This window comes from Stegostoma tigrinum, chromosome 37 (assembly GCF_030684315.1).
Source record: "Stegostoma tigrinum isolate sSteTig4 chromosome 37, sSteTig4.hap1, whole genome shotgun sequence".
Classification (NCBI taxonomy): Eukaryota; Metazoa; Chordata; class Chondrichthyes; order Orectolobiformes; family Stegostomatidae; genus Stegostoma; species Stegostoma tigrinum.
Genome location: NC_081390.1, coordinates 13,623,905 through 13,644,713, shown reverse-complemented (window position 1 = coordinate 13,644,713; position 20,809 = coordinate 13,623,905). Strand labels below are relative to the sequence as shown.

General features: G+C 39.3%; 1 protein-coding gene across 2 annotated transcripts in view; it reads left to right on the top strand.

Annotated features, from left to right (window-relative positions):
• Positions 1-20,809, top strand: part of LOC125467613 (vinculin) — a 110,590-nt gene that overhangs the window by 26,580 nt on the left and 63,201 nt on the right. For both annotated transcript variants that reach the window (XM_048563714.2, XM_048563716.2), the window contains exon 2: positions 20,191-20,261. In XM_048563714.2, the coding sequence (XP_048419671.1) occupies positions 20,191-20,261 (71 nt within the window). The remainder of the gene's footprint in view (positions 1-20,190; positions 20,262-20,809) is intronic.

Here is a 20,809-nt window from a genome sequence, read left to right as displayed (position 1 = left end):
AATCGGGGAGGACTTATACACTTCGTGGTAGGGTCCTCAAGAATGTTGCCGAACAAAGAGACCTACAGGTGCTGGTGCATAGTTTCTTGAAAGTGGAGTTGCATGGAGACGGGATGGTGGAGGCAGCTTTTGGCACACTTGCCTTTCTTGGTCAGAACATTTGAGTACAGAAGTTGAGATGTCATGCTGTGGCTCCACAGGATTTTAGTATTACCACTTTTAGAATACTGCATTTAATTCTGGTCTCTTTGCTGTATGAAAGATGTTGTTAAACTTGAAAAGATAGATAGGACATTGATAGGGAGAGGCTAAACAGGCTGGTGCTATTTTTCCCTGGAGCTTCAGAGGCTGAAGGGTGAAGTTGATAAAAATCATGAGGGGCACGGATAGGGTGAATTGACAAGGTCTTTTCCCTAGGGTAGCAGAGTCCAAACCTAGAGGGCATAGGCTTAAAGTGGGAAGAGAAACACGAAAAGGACCCGAGTGGTAACTTTTTCACATAGTGTGTGGTGCATGTATGGAGCGAGTAGCCAGAAGAAATAGTGGAGGCAGGTGCAATTAGAAAATTTAGAAGGCATTTAGATAAGTACATGAAGAGGAAGGGTTCAGAGGGAATTGGGCCAAATGCTGGCAAATAGGTCTAGATCAGTTTAGGATATCTAGTTGGCATGGATGGGTTTGACTGAAGGGCCTGTTCTGTGACTCTGTGAATGGCAGGACTCATTTTAAGAGAAGCAGCTGACAAGAGACAACCAGCAGGAAAATGGATTTATGAATGGAAAATAAGAGATGATACAAATGAGTTTGGTTCTTGTGGTTCTTTTGAAATTTGATAGATCAAGTTAGGCCTCTACCTGTAGAATGGAAACTTTGATCTATTCTTCAAAACAACTACTAGCAATTGGGAAATGCTGTTTAGTGTCAGGTGGACTCTGAACTCCAAGGGGTAAACCAACCAAAAGCTTTCAGTTGGAAGCTAAAGGAATGAATCTGCAGAATTCCTCAAAACAAATTTTGCTGCAAATTGAGTTCTGCAAATAAACAGTTAGAAACCAAAGCGGTGGGTGAGTTTTCTTTTCCCCTCACTTTCTTGATATTTTAAGTCACTGCAGGGAGGCCCATACTGGAGCATTAGGATCTTGAGGAAAGTTGGAGAACCATTTAGCTGAAACATAATGGAAGGATCACCATTAAGTAGCTGCAGTAAAAGTCGGGGAACGCTTTGGGTCTAACATAATTCTATCAGTTTGCAAATGGTTACGGAAAAGGATGAGCCTTCCATAAAAGTTAAAGATTTTAATTGGAGTAAGGCAAATTTATAATTTATATGTGACAAGAACTTGTTAAAAAAAATTACTGGGAGTCGACTGTTGGCAGGTAAAAGGACGTCTGACAATTGGGAGGCTTTCAACAGAGTGATGAGTTCAGAGGCATTTTGTTCCTGTTGGAGTGATGGATAAGGCTGCTAAAATTAAGGAGCAGTGGATGAAAAAAGATGTTGAGGTTTTAGTCAAGAATAATTTTTTTTTAATTACAGGCAACTTAGTTCAATTGAATCCCTTAATGTAGGGGCAAAGAGGGACATGAGAGCATTGGCAGGTAAGATTAAGGATAATGCAAAGAGATTCTACAAATATATTAAGCGCGTGGAGAAGGGGTTGGGCCTCTTAAAGATCAAGGATGTCATCTTTGTTTTGAACCCCAGGAGAGATACTAAATGAAGATTTTTGTGTAAGTTTTTACTGTGGAGAAAGAAATAGAGTCTCAAATGTAGAGAAATAAACTTTGTCTGAAAAACAGTTCACATTACAGAGGAGCAAGTTCGGGACGTCTTGCAGAATACAAAAGTGGATTAATGTCCAGGGCATGATCGAATGTACCCCAGAATGTTGTGGGAAGTGAGAGGAAATTACAAGACTCCTTTCAGAAATATTTGCATCATCTGTAACTACAAGTGAGGTGCCTGATGACGCGAGGATAGCTAATGTTGCACCATTGTTTCAGAAAGGTTATACAGAGAAACTGGGAAACTATAGACCCGGCAGTCTGACTTTAGTTGTGTGTAAATTGGTGATTTTTTTAAAAGATGGGATTTGCAGCTGTGTAGAGGCAAAACTTGATTTAAGAATGTTCAGCATGATTTTGTGCAAGGAAAATCATGTCTCTCAAACTTGATTGAGTTTTTTGACTAAGTTTTCAAAAAGATTGGCAGAGCAGTAGATGTTGTTTACTTGGATTAAAGTAAAGCTTTTGACAAGGTTCCATCTGGTAGACTAATTAGTGAAGTTCGGTTACATGCGATTCAGGGTGAGCTTGCCAACAGAATACATAATTGACTTAATGGCAGGAGACACAGAATTGATAGAGGTTTGCTTTTTGGACTGGGGGCCTGTGACTAGTGGTATTCCACAGGGATCAGTTCTGGGTCCTCTCTTGGTCAATTTGTATAAATGATTTGGATGAGAATATAGAAGGCATGGTTAGTTAGTTTGTGGATGGCACTTAAATTCGTGGCATTCTAGATAGTGAAGAAGGTTCCCTAAGATTACAAAGGGATCTTGATCAAATGGGTCATTGGGCTGAAAAATGGCAAGTGGAGTTCAATCTGGGTAAGTGCAAGGTATTGCATTTTGGTGCAACAAACAAGGCTACAGCTTATACAATTAATGGTAGGACCTTGGGTGGTGGTGTAGAACACAGGCATGTATAATTCTTTGTTTGCGTCATAGGTAGACAGGATGGTTAAAAAGCATTTGGCCAGCATGCCTTCATTGCTCAGACTTTGGAGTGTAGGAATTTTGGATGTTATGTTGAGATTGTACAGGACATTAGTGAGGGTTCTTCTGGAATAACGTGTCTAGTTCTGGTCACCCAGTTAAAGGAAGGATATTATCAACCTGGAAAGGGTTCAGAAGAGATTTAACAGGAAGTTGCCAGGTATGCAAGATTTGAGTTATAAAGAAAGCCTGTACAAGCTGAGATAGTAGGAACTGCCGATGGTGGAGAATCTGATATAACAAGGTGTAGAGCTGGATGAACACAGCAGGCCATACATGCATCAGAGGAGCAGGAAGGCTGATGTTTTGGGCCTCAACCTTTCTTCAGAAGAAGGGTCTAGGCCCGAAACATCAGCCTTCCAGTTCCTCTGCTGCTTGGCCTGCTGTGTTCATTGAGCTCTACACCTTGTTATATCTGTACAAGCAGAGACTTTTTCATTGGAGCATAGGGGGTTGAGAGGTGACCTGATAGAAATTTATAAAAGTAGTGAGAGGAAAAGATAGAGTTGAAGGTAGTTGTCTTTTTGCCTAACATGGGGTAGCTCAAGATTAGGGGACACACGAGACGCTTTTTTTCAGGCAGTGGTTCAGGTGTGGAATGAACTTCCTGATGAAGTGATGGATGTGGGTATAATTACAACATATCCATCCAAATGTCTTTTATATGAATAGGATGGATTTGGAGGGCTCATGGCCAGGATCAGTCAGGTGGGACTAGTTTGGGATTATGTTCGGCACAGACTGGTTGAACTGAAGGGTCTGTTTCTGTGCTTTACGACTTTGACTGTATGGAGTATTGTCTCCAGTTTTGGTCTCCTTTAATGAAGGATGTGGCAGCACTGGAGGCAGTTCAGAAGAGTTTACAAGGTTGATTTCAGGGATGAAAGGGCTGTCATGAAGACCGGTCAAATAACTTGGGCTTTATTGGTGCGTGAGGGGTGTGAAATCTGATTTGAAGTGTAGTAAATGTTAAAGGAGGTTGATAAGGTGGACATGGAACAGATGTTCCCCTTAGGGGACAATCTTGAAAGGCCATGGATAGAGTGAGAGGAGGAAGGTTCAAAACTGAGATGAGGAGAAACTACTATGTGGGTTGTCAATCTTTGGAATTCACTGGCCTGGAGTGCAATGGAGGCAGAATCAATCAACAGATTCAAGAAAGAAATAGCTATGTTTCTGAAGGAAAATTGTATAAATGGCTATGGGGAACTGGCAGGAAAAGGGAGCTGAGAACAGGATAATATCAACCATGATCATGCAGAACGGCGGAGCAGACTCACAGGGCTAGAATTGCCTATCCGTACTCCTGATTCCAGTGTTCCTGTGTAAATCTTATATCTTGGGGAATAACTGGAACACTGAAGAGAAATTGAAGTTAACTTTGGAGAATTGTGAGAGTGAACTTTCCAAATTTTCTAAGGTAAATGAATTCTAATAGTTGATCTGCAAAGTGTGGAACTTTGTGACCGACTGCCAGCTTGTTGCTGGTTGTTGGGATTTCTTCATGTATTAATGTCTCCTCTGGGGTTTGTTACAATGTTTTAACCTTTTAATAAGATGATTTGCTCCGTCTATCATTGTGCCTCATTTTGAAACAAAATGAAAAGACCAGAGGACATTTAGTGGGTTTAAAAAGTTATTCATTAACTTCAAATCTAAGGGATAGGGTGGTACGAGAAATGTCTGCTCAGAATAGCTTGTGAAAACACAAGATTACGTCTATGCTCAACAGCAGCAGCATATTATAGAGCAAGTTGATCTCACAATCAACTGATCAGACCACAACCCTACAACTACTGAAATGGCTTGTCTGCAAGCAGCAAGATAGAGAGAACATTTTAATTGTAGATTGAAAAGTGGCAAAAGCATTGACACTATAGAACTGTCAAGAAAGGACTATCTCCATTGAGAGAATCTAACTTGACATGCCATGACATATGACCGTAGCATCACTTAATCCTACCTGCATGCTGTGATGAGACAATGTGAGTGGGTTACTTTAAGTTTTTAAAACCAAAGTACCTCCACCAGCAGCCATGGCTATGAATTGTCCTATGGCTAGTTCAAACCAATCAAAGGTGATGGCACAGTAAAATGCTCAGCAGTGACAATGGAGCTGATGAAGTATTAAGTTAAATATGGACAAGAGAACTTGCTGATTGCAACCTTCCACTCCTTGCTTGGCAGCTGTTCACTGCTGCTTGCAAACCACTATGAGTGGCAAGGACATAGCATGTACTTTTGGAGGCGTCATTGTCAATCTCACTGGACCAATTGTTGAAGTTCGGTACCTACAAATGCAGACGAGTTCAAAGGCGAGCAATTCTGCAACTGACTTCCAAAAGTCTATCCCATCATCTTCAAGGCATGTGTCAGGAGTATGGTGGAAAAGACACATTTGCTTCAATGAATGCAACTCTAACTGAACTCACCCAAGTGCAAGACATGATAGTGCACTTGATTCATATGCCATCCGCCACCACCGCCATTTGCTGTCCCCAGATTTGGCACACAGCAGAATCATTTATTATTTTCATTTCTGTGCATATCATTTTAATAATTGAAAAACTTTTTTAAGAAGGTGGGCATTAGTCTATTAGCACCTCACAAAAATAAACTCAATTTGAAGACCCTTCTCAAACAGAGGCAGGTTTTTGAAACTGACTTTGAATAAAATGATTTTTAAGTTGGTGATTAAGGACCACAGGAACTTCTTAGACATAATATCCAATGTGTTCAAAGTTCTGTGATCTTTAGTTCAGGTTTGGACAATTTCATTCAGATTACATTTCATAAAACTATTGGAAATGTTTTATTCCTTTTTTTTGTTTCCTTCTGACATCTCAATTTTCAAGGAACAGATCTCAGCGCTGCTAGAGTAGTGTGAAAAACTCAAATGCATTGCCTGAGTGCATTACTCATCTGCTGTCTAAAATTTAGAGGCAGAATGATGAGGGCAATTGTCTGTGTGCTCTTTCGTGCCAAACTGAAAGAAGCACATGTGCAAAGGAACAGTGGCCTTTTAAGGAAATGTTCAGGTTTCTAAATATGGCTACCTTAAAAGGAAAATTTCTGAACTTTGTCTACCATGATTACTTTCACTCTTTTTTCAGACTTATAAACTCACTTTTCAGGAAAGTGCTGTGGAATTCCCTCAGGATTATATTTGTATCTTTCATGGTTGCTTACGTAGATATTTTTGTGTAAGTCCATTTCTAACTAATGGAGCTAGAGCACATTTTACCCTAAACTAATAATTTTAATCAAAGATCCTCTTTCATGGCTGTGGTCCCAGGGCAGGATGCATTTGTGGAATAATTTACTTCAAAAGCTTTTACGATCAGCCTCATGGAGTTATTGAGTACATGAACTCTGCAGTATACTGCAACAGATAAATTCAGTTTTATATTGCAGAGCTTATTTGACTTTATAATTTAGAGTAGAAAATAATTGTCATGAACAATGCAGTTTCATGCCCGCTGTGATGTAGAGATCTAATTGGTACCAGGAGGTAGTCACATTGATAAACTTTCTCCAGATAGTGTGCCCCTTTACTTCAATGCTTGAATGGCTCCCTGAGTTGTTGCTCAACACTTTGTGATGTAGTTGAAACATAAAGCATGCATTGATCTGGTTTGTAGTTCGTGTTTTTTGGAAGCACCATTTTGCATTGTTTGTGTGGTTATTGCTGCAGATAGACTTTGCTAACTGTGATTATTGACTGTGTTTCAGCTTCAGTGAACACCTGGGTGGGTTAACTTGTTGTTATTTTTCTGCATGCAAAACCTGACAGTCCACTTATTGAATTCCAGCTGCTAAATGTGTGCCTGCCTAATGAATTAATTGATTCCAAGCTATGATCTCATATTGAAATTCTCTTCTCTTGTTTGATAGTGTATGTGCTATTGAATTTAGAAAACCAATTTAATTGAAATTTCAGGGCTCCCAAATTTGAACTTGTAACAGTCCATATGGCACTGTTTAAAAATGTGAATTTATGATACAAGTAGATGGTATGGCTTATTCCATTAGATTATCTTTTCTTTTTGGTTAATCAACTTTTATTGTTGAAACAAGATTTGCAGAATTGCATGCTATTGTTTCAGTGAGAGTATCTCATTAGATTAGATTCCCTACAGTGTGGAAACAGGCCCTTCGGCCCAACAAGTCCACTCCGCTGCTTGAAGCATCCCACCCAGACCTGTCCCCCTATAACCCACATGCCCCTGAACACTATGGGCAACTTAGCATGGCCAGTCTACCTAGCCTGCACGTCTTTGGACTGTGGGAGGAAACCAGAGCACCCGGAGGAAACCCGTGCAGACACGGGGAGACACAGACAGTTGCCTGAGGCTGGAATTGAACCTGGGTCCCTGGTTCTGTGAGGCTGCGGTGCTAACCACTGAGCCACTGTGCTGCCCCAAAACAAACAGTGATCCGCAAGCCAGGTTTCAGTCTCTGATCTGACATGTCTAATTTAAACATCAGCTTGGACGATAACGCTATCCATTTTGTATTGGATGTATTTCAATTCCTTGGCACTTAGTATAGCCATTATGTTTTCTTTTTTAGTGCCTGTACTTTTATTTGGTGGCCATTTTCATTTTCTTAGAGTTGAATGTGGATGATTCTAGCAAGGTTGAATGTACTGCGAGTTGAGTTGATGTTTCTGTTTGAAATATTGTTGGGAATAAATTTGGGATGTTAACCCCGTGACAGTAAGGGAAATGCTGCAGCTTGCAGATAAAATTTTTTGAAAAAAAAATTTCCATAATTATGTTTCTATGTCATATTTTGCTTGGGAGCCCTGCAGCCCAAGGGTATCAGTGTGGACTTGACAAGCTTGAAAAATCTTCCTCCCCTGACCGCACCCCAAAACCAGCTCAGCTTGTCCCCGCCTCTCACCTCAAACCCCACCCCCATCTCCTACAGAAATTTCTGTGTATACTTTTTAAGAACAGAATTGCCAGTGGAGCATAGAAAATTGTTTACTATCCAAGTGAAATTGAGTTTGTACATTTCTTTTTGACCCATTGGGCAATTGCCCATGATCCCAAAAGTGGCCAGTTCCTCCTTTTAAAAGAAGTAATCCCTATAATACCAGAGGAAAGAAAACAGATGTATACGAATTTGTAATCAACATAATTCAAGCAGAAATGAAGAGACAAATTATCCTTCAAATCAAAAGGCAAATTTCACTTGGAAATTTTTGTCCCAACAATTTACCATCTAAGTAATTAGAAGAACTCATCGCTTCAAGGACAAATATGGAACCATGTACAATTTCACAGTCCTTACAATTTTCTTCTCTGGTGTAGGACCTGTTACATTTTGTGTTTATGTCTCATAGTTGGTATATCAGCATATCTCTAAGAGACATGTTTGTGGCGTCATCAGTACAAAACAGGACATAAAGATTGCATACTCCATTTATGGTTATAATCACTTGCCATGCAATTGAAAGCATGCTCTTCTGTTGAAATTGAATAGCTTCATACTAACTCTCAGTGCAAGAGTCACTTGAGGCCCAGACTTGTGCATTGATGTTTCCTCGTCTATGTATTAGGTCTTAAATGGAATGGCTTTCTTTGATGTAGTTGACCATGAGAATGGGCCCATTTGGACCTAATTCTTCCATATCAGCATTTTCTTAACTTAATTACACAATCTTATTTATTCACCTCCTTGCCAATGAAATTGCCATTAGCTGAACTCAAACTATAGTTTTAACAAAGGAACTGATTTGATTTGGCCCTATGTACTTGTTTCTCCATTACTGATGATATTGCAGGGTCCAGACATACCAAGTATATCAAAATGTTTTATATATTATGACAGATTATAAATTCTAGTACATCACAAAAACATTCCTCATTGGCAGTGCAGAATTGCATCAGAATTTTCCAATAGTGTATGAGCACTATAATTTGGTCTGATTTGATGCCTTTTGTGTTTTATTTGAGTTTCCTGCAACTAAGTAAGGGAAGTGCAGTTGTGATGTTGTTTGGTACCAAACTCTTCACAGGGGAAAAGGGCAGGGCCTGTCAAAAAGTTAGTGTGTAATCTATTTGTGATAATCTCTGATGAAGGGTCTAGGCCCGAAACGTCAGCTTTTGTGCTCCTGAGATGCTGCTGGGCCTGCTGTGTTCATCCAGGCTCACATTTTATTATCTTGTGTAATCTATTTGGTCCAGTTGCACTGCACTAAATAGTAGTCTACTACCTGACCTCTTGATCCCTCTAACATGCTTTTTGCACACAGAAACGCAGCTTTTTCAGCTGTTAGTGGGACAATCATTACTTGACATTGGCTAAAGAAAATATTTTTGTTACTATTTCTGAGCAACTATTGGAAGTAAATTAATCCCCTAACTTTATGCTCGTACTTGGGAAAATGCTTATTCTGTACAAATTTTCTATCACTTCAGAAGTTCTTTAAAACAATTCAGCTAACTTTGGTAAATTTCTCTTTTCTGGTTTTTCTATCAGAAATATCACGCAACGATAGAGATCTGAAATTTTAAATGGTTTTGATTTGACTAGTGTATCTGAACCGAATACAATGTATTTTGTCTGACTGTCACACCAATTTTAGCAATACTTTGGAGAAGCACTTCAGTTTGTTCTTACAGTTGCAAGTTTATTTTCAGTGCTAAATGTCAACATTCTTTTGACTGCTAATTTTATTCCTCTTTGGATTACTAAAACGGGTCACAAATTTAAAACTGTAGCGGATCATGACCAGATAACATTTCACAGTCTATGACATCAGGTCCAACTATGGCAGCATGAACTTTGACCAGTGATGTTACATTTAAAGAGGACTAAAATTTGAGCCAGATTTTTATGGCACAAAGTGAGGAGTGAAAAAGGATATGAAATGCTGATGCCGTTATTCGTTAGAGGCGTTGCTAAAAATTTCAACACTTCCAACATCCAATTGTAGAGGGACAACTCTTTTTTTCTAAATGGAGAAAGGTGAATAGAGTGTGAAATATAAATAAAAATTTCCCAAAGTAAAGGCAAGAATAATGAATGGGTGCACTACTCATGTACAGCATTTGATATTGCTTTGGGCTGGTTTATTGTCAAACTACTTTTATGAAAAACTGTATAGAAACGTTCATTACTGTACTGAAATGGCAACTGCTACATTGTATGATTCCTAAGTTGCCATTTTTGGGGTTACCTTGTGAATGTGTGACTTAGAAGTCTTTTCTGATGCCAATTAATTGCGCACCTCAAAAGCTCCAAAATTGGAATGCCTCCAGAAGAGTAAATCAGTAACACTTAGGAGACATGACATTACCAGATACCACATCAAGTCCACTTGTAAAACCAGGCAAAGGGTATGCTTTGTGTAGCCAGCATCTTACCTGCACCTCCCCCTTGAGCGACAAATTGCAACATTGTCATTAGTAGTTGGCCTAGTTTTTTATCCTAGAGCTGCATGTTTTCCTTGATTTCAAGCTAGTGTATATCATTGTGATGATATTAGCTCTGTTGAGAATGTGTGGGCATTCATTTGAGACATGTCGACTTAGGCAGATTGTGTGGCATGGTAAGTGATGTACAGAGAGGTTAAGAAAAATGACCTTTTGGTGTGCACAACTGTTTTCTAGTCAAAAGGTATAACCTCTGCCAACTTGTCATGAGTTGCAGTGAGGGTCTTTAGTATGAATGGAAACACTGGTGCGAGTATGGAAAAAGTAGTCATCTATCATGTAGAAGATGCCCATAACCAAATGATAATAGGGACCAACCACTAGCTTGATCTTGAGATTCCTGTTTTTGGAATAAAACCGCAATCATCTGAATGGTTACATAACCCCCAAAATGCATCGCGTACATGCACACAAATGGGCCAAAGCAAAGATTCCAGAGCAAATACAGCTACTTTGTGTGATGGAAGGCCAACATTGCTCAGAGATTACCATGATGATATCAGTTACCAGTGTTACTGCTGCTGCAGGCAGTGATATGAACATGTTCAGGAAACATGTATAAATGATGAGATAAAGCAGCGCCTTCTAAGCCATAAAACTCACATTGCAGATCTACCAAGGATCTATGGATGTAGCCCAATGGCAAACAAGTATTTTCCGGCAAAAAAAGAGGTGGATGGGTGATGGAGGAAACCCCTTCTCAATAGTTCGAAATGTGTGTTGCCTGTCTTGAAGTTTTTTGTGTGATTTCCTTATCAAGTTGTATTAGAGAGATTCTACAATTCTATACAGTGCTGAAAGAGGCCATAAAGCCCATCAAATCGACACTGACCCTCTGAACTGCATCCCACCCAAACCTAGCCCTATTCCTGGAACCCTGCATTTTTTTTTTCCATTTGATCATGGAATGAGGGTGTCACTGGCTAGGTGAGCATTTATTGCTCAGAGGGCAATTGAGAGTCAATCACATTGCTGTTGTGTCTGGAATCACATGTAGCCCAGATCAGGTGAGAATGGTAGCTTCCCTCCTGAAAGGACATTAGGGAACCATGGCTAATCTACCTAGCCTGCACACTTGTGGACACTACGGACAATTTAGCGTGGCCAGTCCACCTAACCTGCACATCTTCGGACAATGGGTGGAAACTGAAGCGCCGGGAGAAACCCTTGCTGACGTGGAAGAATGTGCAAACTCCACACGCAGTTGCCTAAGGGTGGAATCAAACCTGGGTTCCTCGTGTTCTGAGGCAGCAGTGCTAACTACTGAGCCACCACGCCACCTGATGAAATGAATGGATTGTTTGCATATCTCTCCATTTTTGATAGAAACAACATGCAGAAATAGTCGTAACACAAGACATTAATGGAAAGGGGGAGCATTAAACAACTATTGTGTCAAGAGGAAAGGGTACGGATTCGATTATTTGAATTAAAGACTGAATTTTCAGGTCCTGATGGACTACTTCATAAAATGTTAAAATAATTGGCTTCTGACATAGTATGTGCTTTGGTTTAAATTTGTTTGGTTATTTGTAGTACATAGAATTTCACTGAAATGATTTGAGTTTGAAGGGGTTATCTTTTGAGGATTGTCAGGACAGCTTGGGCCTGTGTTCGTTGAATTTCAAAGGAATGAGAAGTGATGATAATAAAACATGGTCCCAAGAGAATTTGATAGGGTGAGTGCTGACAAACCTGTTTCTCCGTGGTGGGAGAACTGAGGAATTGGAGGAATAATAAAAGCTTGTAAACTGAGTTCATCCTTCCACAAACAAAGGAGTCACAGATAATGGGAATAGGCAGAAATGAGCCTGCAGTTGTCATTTACCATGTTGAATGGTAGAGATGGCTCAGAGTAAAAAGATGCACTTTTAATTTGTATGTTAATATAATTTTTAAACAACTGTTCCCCTCCCCCATTTCTGAAGAAGGGTTTCGACCTAAAACGTCAGCTTTGCTGCTCCTCTGTTGCTTGGCCTGCTGTGTTCATCCAGTTCTATACCCTGCCTACATAGAATCAAGATTTCTTTGAACAATCTTTTCAAAGTCGAATTCCTTTTTTAAAATCCACATGCTTTAGGTTTCTACCTAGCTGCACAATTGCCTATACTTGTACTACCATTACACTGTTTCGCGTCGTCAACAGGTACGTTTCATAACTAATTTTGGGACATTGACTAGCTACTGCTTCAGCATTGTTGAATTCCAACAAATACTTGATTGGGCAAAAACTACTTTAAGATCCAATAAAGATTAATACCAATGTTATTATTGCCTCCCAAGCCCTGTCTGAAATTTGTAACTGTATTTGTACAATACATCTGCAAAGCAGTGGGTTATCTCATTGCAAAGCCCTTTTGCTTAAAGGCCTACTAAGGGTAAAAAGGGCTGTCTGTATTGAATTTCTGTCGTCAGATTTTTATCATCTGAAATTTTAATTGACAAAAGGAATGACTTAAAATGACACCTGTTGACCTAAAATGACTACCGTGATTTCTTCGCTGTTGGGCCAAACTCATGAAACATCCTTGAACGAGGATCCATGGTTATTTATTTAGATAATTGGGAGAATCAAATCTGAATTCTGGCACCTTTTTTAGGTGTTAGTTTTGGCTCAGCCTGATAATGCTGGACTGGTCAGTATATCTGTACATACCATCAATAATGAAAAAATGTTTCAGAAGAGCAGATCGCTTGGCAGCAGGCTTTTAACAAATTTAACTCTCTTTTGCCACCAGCCATGGGAATCTTAACAGCAACCTGTGTTTTATATAGTACTTTGAACATCATTAAAGGCACTTCACTGGAGCATCTGAGCCCTGTAAAGAAACATTTGATCTGATGACAAAATGTTTGGTTAATAAACCCCATTTGGCGGGGTTTCTTGCAGGGGCAAAGCGAGGTTTTAGAAGTGAAATGAGGGTATTTCAAAGCTGGAGGTCAATGAAACTGCAGGTGGAGAAACTTAAAATTTGGGATGATCACAAGCTAAAAGTTGGCCATCTGCAAAGGAACAGCTCTGTTAAGTCGTAGTTACGCAAAAAGATTTTTTCCAAGAGTTACATCTGATTTATGATTCTGAGATCTTGTTGTGCCATATTGGAATGTTGATTCACCTCCGAGTAAAAGAAAGATGTATTTTCATGGATCTGATCATTTGAGAATGACAAACTATCCAAAATTCTGTTTTTTGAAACAGTTGGAAATAACAGGTTTGTATTAATTTTATTAAGGTGAGTGAAATCTTAGTGGATAGGTTAGCTCTTCCTCCTCGGAGGAAGTGCAGAAGAGACTGAATTGGTCTGTGATGTTTGCCATTGTTGTTTGACACAGTAATGGTTAGCTTTCTGTGAGGATTTCTTCTTGATGGCAAGTGCATGAGTTAATTTTATGGGGCTGGTCTGCTGTTGCGTTGAACAAGTAAGTTGGAAGCCATTTTCCAGTAAATTGGAGAGGTACTTGGAAGGATTTATCACAGTTGATGTGGTATAAATTAATCTTAAATTTGTAGTCTGTCTTTAGGGTCTCTGTCATCCCATATTGTACCTTGTTTCTTTTGTATGAGGGTCAGCAAGTTTCTGAAACTTGCTGATAGATTGATTCATTTGGCAAATAAACATTTTTGCTGTGCCTCTGAAAGAGCATTGGAAATTTAAATGCCACCAATTCAGTCTGTTTCTACTTACGTCTTTTTCTTTTCCTTTCACATTATTTGTGTTTCTCTTAGCATAATATAGGTTTTGATCATTCTCCATGCAAATAAACAAAAAGTGGAAAAATGACTTCAGAAATTAATGAAAATTTCCTGGCATTTTTGTTCTTTCGTTCAATTTAGATACTGTAGGTTAGCAATAATTTACTAAATAATTTTAATTGCAATTCAAACTATTGAAAGTATGAATAAACAATGGAAATAGAAGTATTTGTGTATTTAGTGCAATCATTTCCACTATTAGCTACTCATTCATCACCCTCTTTTATCCATCCTGCCTTTGTTAAAAATGTTGGTTTTATTTTGGTGCCCTCTCTCATTAGTTGCGATGTTTCCCCAGGGAAGTGATTTGTACCTAATGATTCCTGGTCTTTCAGACTTCAGCTTTCACTCCAAACATACCCATACACCCTCCTCCTCCCCCCCGCCCCCCCCCCCCACACACACTGCCGCCAACCATTGGTTCTCTGATACGTATTCAACCTAACCTGATGCACACTCATTACCGCAATCACTTTGATATCATTCTGCAAGATCTTGTCATTTAGATTATTAACCAGATTACAATGATCTCCTCCACCCTGCTCTTAGCTCATACCGAACCCTTGCTCCATCTCCATCCCATGTGCTCACTTGGGTCGGCTTGAAAATTCTTGCTTTGAAGCTGGCTTTTTCAACTGTCCTTGTGATCTCCTGCCCTAACCCTTGATGTCTAGTTTTGTTTTGTGACATAGTTTGGCATGTGCCTGCAGTGGAGGTGCTATACAAATTATTTAAGCCTTTGTGAACAAATGAAAGCAGAGCATTTGTTTACCGTGCTACCTGTTCAGCAATCGTGGTTTGACACCCTAAGTGCATGAAGCACTTAATCAGATTTTCCCTTATCTTGTACCTGACTTGCTTTTTTTGATACTTCAAAACATAACATGGGGTGAAGGGTTCGTTATCTTAATGGTGCTCAATGCCATGGTTCATTTGAGGGAAATAAATGTTTCATTCTGTGCCTTGTTAATGGTTCCTTCAGAAATTTAAAGAAATGAACTAATTTTATTTAGAACTCAAGTTTAAACATCTTTTTCAAATAACTAAGCCTTGAACTAACATTTGTATATGAACCTTACGGTGAAGAGAGACAGCTATTGGTTATCATAAAGATGGAGGTAGCAGGACTGAATCCACCAGATGCTTGCTGTGGTTTCCTTAACGAATTTTACCAATGTTGAGCTTCTTCGGTAAGATAGGAAGCTGAATGTAAGAGTGAGTTGGGCTGTTCACAAGGCGTTGAACAAGCAAGAACCCCAGTCACTTGACATGATGCTTCCTCATGAAAATCTCACCGTTGCTTGTGAAAAGTGTACAGGGTGGCACGTGTTGTTTTTCTGTTGTCAAGATGGACCTTGCTGCATTTGTGGCCTGATAGTACCACACAACTCGCTACAACCCACGTCAGCTTGGATCCCTATAAGATTCCATCACAGTTGCTTATTACATATGACCTTTGATTTTTGTTCCTCCCCACTGTGGGGAGGATGCAGAGAGGATTTACCAGGATGTTGCCCTTTCAAGAGGGTTTTAGTTATGAGGAGAGGCTGGATAAACTCAGTTGGCTTTCCCTCGAAAGCTGGAGGCTGAGAGGCACTAAAGGTTTACTTAATTATCAGAGGCACAGATAGGGTGGATAGTCAAGTGGGCACAGGCTCAAGGTGAGAGGGTGAAAGTTTAGGGGAGAAATGTAGGGATTTTTTTTCCCCCGAAGGTGGGTGGGTGTCTGAAACTCACTGCCAGTGGAGGTGGTGAAAGCAGGCATGTTAGCATTGTCTAAGGTATATCTCGATAGACACGTGAATGGAAGACGAACAGGTAGATAGAAACTGTGCATGGACACTAAGTAGTGGGGCTGAATAAGGATTAGTATCAGTGCAGACTTGGAGAGCCAAAGGGCCTGTTCCTATGTTGTATTGAATTAATGTGGTATAAAGTAAGATGGCTTTTTATTTCCTCTGGCCAAAGGTGAAAATGTGAATATTGAATCGAAGTTCATGAACATAGAAGATGCCTGTGAACGACAGTGGAAAATAATTTGGTGTTATAAGTTCCTAATCGATGTGCAGCTGACTTTATTTTTAAAAGAGCGATCTACATATTTGATCACTTCTGATGAGCATTTGATTTCAATCCAAATTGATTTTTGTTTTAATAGCTGCCTTGGAATATTATCTGCCCCAGGCTTGATGCTTTTTGAAGGAATTATTTGTTGGAGACTGCTCAGAAAAGGCCTTTAGAGTAATTGAGACTTAGAGACTTGGAGACTCACACAACAAGGCTTTTATTTTATCTGACAAATGTGATTTACATTGCATCATCTTGATAGGGATAGATAAAACTTTTTGAAGTGCATTATTTAGGTTGGACTTGGAGCAGGACAAGTAGTTGGTTTAATTTTGTTTTCAGTAGTAAGGCAACAGGTAAGGATTGCATACAAAATAACAGTAACAGTATTCTACAGATTTTTTTCAATTTTTGTCTTCTTTATTGTCTTATCTTTTGGAGTGATGGGGTCAGAAGAAATGAGGCAGAAATTAGAAGGTTAGCTTAAAATGATGGATAAGTTGCATGTACTCAGTAGGTTTAATGCATCAAATGGCATTAAACTTTGCTTGTTTTAGTTTAGTTTTAACGTGCTGTTAATTTTAAGCTACTAAATGTTACTGTTAAACAGCAAAAGCTGGCAAAGATAACTGAACCTGTGAACGACTTGTATATTTCAAGAGTGGCATGGCAGCTCAGTGGTTAGCCCTGCTGCCTTCCAGTGCCAAGGACTTGAGTTCGATTCTGCCCTCAGGTGACTGACTGAGTGATGTTTGAACATTCTCCCTGTTGGTTTCCTCTCAGATTCCAAACACGTGACGGGTAGGGGGATTTGTTAATTGCCCATAAGTGTCCGGGGGTGTGTTGTTTAGGTGGAGTTGGCAATGGGAAATGCAGGGTAACGGGGATTAGGTGGGTCCAAGTGGAATGCTTTTCAAAGGGTCTGCGTGGATTCGTTGGGGCAAATGCCTTGCTTCTCCACTGTAAGGATTCCACAATTTGCCTCAGCTTCATTATCTCTCAGCATTTTAGAATTGCAATTAGATTTTATTGTCATGTGTACTAATGTAGAAATGCAAGTACAGTGAAAAATGTGCAAAGTTGTCATTCTCTGGTGCTTCAGAAGCTGCCTTCACATAGATTTGACGATTATAGAGAATCCTTGTGTGGTAAGGAAATGATTTGAAACAATGAAATCATGTGTGGATTAAACAGCATATAAAATATTTATGCATTCCTAAAGATGGTTGGACATGCAGATCGTAACATCTCTGGCATTTGGAGTTGGGTGTCTGTTTTAGCTCTGGAACCAAGAGTGTTTGGAGTAGTGTGATACTTGGTGGCACTATACAGGTATTTTAAATCGTGGCGTAAAATGCAAGACTACAAATGTGTTCATGTTGAAAATAACCAGTCACTTATTAAAATGTTAGGTAAGCAACTTGAGTTCTAAACTTAATGTATTTGGTTCTGCTGCTTTTTTTTTCTTAAAAAAAGGATGTCAATGCTCAAAATGAGACAACTACAATTCTGACATCAGTCTTGTGTATTAATGCAATTTGTGAACATGATCATTTGCGGAGTTGGAAAATTGTGTTCTAAAACTGTGGAAATATACTTTAAATTTCAACTTTTTTGGAATTGATTCTTTTGTTCTTCCCACAAATGATTTTAGGAATGTGTTTTTTTTAAAAAACTCTTCTGTGCCTAAAAATCTACAAACTCCGAACAGGGTGGGACTTAGCAACATTTAGATTCAACATGCCAACAATTGGGTATGTTAAGCAATTTAATATTTTGTCTCCAATGGCTTGAAGACATCCACACCTCTTATGGTATGAGAGATTCTATTTATGTGAGACCAGCATAATGTGTCTACTGAAAATATTTCCTTGGGATAGAGAATAGGTAGTCAGTTGCCATGCCTATTTGCAGATCACTGAGGAACAACGTTGAGATACTGACCTTCCAGGAATGCAGAAAGAGATGAATGTATTCAGTGAATCAGGATTGGCAAAATTTTAATAAACCACCACTGTTGTGTTTTTCTGTCGTTCTTGAGGACTCTGTAGATGCGTCAAAGTGAGATTTTAATTAGATGCTGTATGTTTTCTTGGCAGTTAAACGCACTGGCTTAACACACAAACCATAGAACTGTGGATGCTGGAAATCAGAAACATAACTAGAAATTGCTGGAAAAGCTCAGCAGGCCGAGCTGCATCTGTGAAGGGAAAGCGGAGTTCAAGTTTCAGGTCTAGTGACCTTTCTTCACTGATGCTGCCAGATCTGCTGAGCTTTTCCAGCAATTTCTATTTGTTTGTTTGTGTAGCTTGATAACATGTAGCCCTGACATCCATGGCCCTATAACTCCCAGTTGTGTTCTGTGTTTTCCTGTTTGTCGTCAATTCATTACTGATAATGCTCCATCAATTGTAAAGAGCCTGAGCTTGTGAATTCTCTCCCTGCACTCCTTTCTCCACCCCCCACCTCCTTTGATTTTATTTATATACTTCTTGAAACCTATCCCTGTGGTCAAGTTTTTGTTCAGTTGTCCTCGAGTGTCAGTAGGTGTTAAATTTCTGTTTTGGTAATGCTCATATCAAGTGTTTTCAGATGCTTTTCAAGTTAAAGGCACCCTAAAAAGGCATGTTGCTTTTAAGTATCTCTGTCAGGTTCGTTTTTCAGAGAACCTCATGGACTTGATGCAATAGCAAGACATTGACCTGGCTGTCTATAAAAACACAGGCCTTTCTTCAGTAAGTACAAGCTGTGGAGGATTGTTATACTCAACTTGGCACAGAGTGCTGAGTTTCTAAATGATTCTCCCCAAACAGTGGACAGTCCCCGCTTTTTATACTCTATATGTATGAATTGGCTAATACAAAAAAAAATTACTACATTCGGAACATAAAGAGCAGGATACACCATTGATCGTTCGCGAAGTGACTGCTAACTGTTTTCAAGTTGCCGAAGTGTCTGGCTTGAACAGAAAGTCACTGACCTGGCCACTTCAGTATAAACAGAAGTTTCATTCCTTTTCAGAATTGTAGATGTCCCACACCTTTACCAATGTGTCCCACCCAATCCCATTCAGGCACACATCCCTGTGTAGGAAGATAGGGAGCGTAAATATTAATGGAATGTTATCCCATTAACATCCCATCTCTAGAAAGATCAGCTAACGTAAAGAGGTAGAGCAGATAACATAGTATGAACTTGTGAAGTTCAATAGCCATAATTCAAACTTTAAAGCTCATCTGCATGTGACATTGCATTAGATTTACCTTGAAGTCTTTTTCTCCTTCAGAAATTTCTTAGTTGTGCTGTTTGTGATGCTGACCCCTTAAGGTGGGCTCAATCATTACTGATTTCCTTGGGCCTTGACTTTGCCCACTAACTTTTGCTTGTCTGTCTGCCATCAGCTTGTGATCTTTTTAGCCTATTGATTTATTAGCCTCTGCCGTTTATTCATATTCTCATGTCTGAAATGGTGAGAAGTTAAGGGAACTGTTGGGAGGTGGAAGGCTGTATATAGAAAGGAAGGCAGTCTATGACAAGGTAATGAAAGCAAAAGCCTATTTTTGTTTGATAGCTGATGCGTTCAGTATGTTGTCAAAATAAAGAAATGTATTTTTGTATTCAGCCCAAAGTTTATACAATTGATAACATTCTTAAATGTCTTTCTCCAGTGTCAGTTTTATCGATATGGTTTATTGATGGTTAAAAATTGAAGTTCAATATGATAATTGACAGGCTGATTTTTAAAAAAAAATAGAATCCCTACAGTGTGGAAACAGGCCCTTTGGTACAACAAGTCCACACCGAACCTCAAAGTATCCCACCCAGACCCTTTCCCCTGTTTTCTTAGATAGCAAAGTGTGAAGCTGGATGAACTCAGCAGGCCAAGCAGCATCTCAGGAGCACAAGAGCTGACGTTTCGGGCCTAGACCCTTTTTTCCTCAACAAAGCCATGAAATGGTGAAGTTTTTGGAAAGTGCAAATATTCTTTGTGAACACATCTGATACATATTATCTGTCTACCTATCTGCCCATCCATCTGTACAGAATACTACTATTCAATTTGGATCTGGAATGTGGCCATCAGTGCTTTTCCCAGTGATAAGTGTGTGGTAAATGTTATCAGCTGTTCTTTATAAATCTGTTTCAGGTTGGCAAAGAGACAGTACAGACAACTGAAGATCAGGTCATGAAGAGGGATATGCCACCAGCCTTCATCAAGTGAGTATTGAGTTACATATACCCAAAAATAGGCTTGTAATGAATAACTGATTATGATTTCACTTGTACTTAGTTTTCATTTGTGCTTTGGTAATGGTTACAATCTTGGTGAATTCATTTGCCATATTGGGGAAAGGTTATGGATTTTTTAATAGTGATTTGTATTCAGGGTCATTTTCTTCACACCAACCCACTGTCCAAAATATCATCAACATATTTATAATGTGCAATTTGGTGTTGAGTTGAATAGTTTGGTCTGATTCACTGCTTTGCCAAGAACTGTTCACGTTTATTTGTAGTTTATGCTGAGCAGTGTATAAAGCTGTATTTATGTTCACTCCATTGAATGACAGCTAACCTAGCCAACGACAAGATTTCCACATCAGACCCAGGCACACAAATGATGATCTGACATTTAATCTGCAAAGTGTTTTGATGTCCAAAAAAATTCCTAGATTCTGTGGCTTCTCATTGCATGCCGTTGAATTCTCTCAGTTTAACCCTGGTAAGCCTATCTCTTACAACTACCAGTGTCCAAGATGAATTTG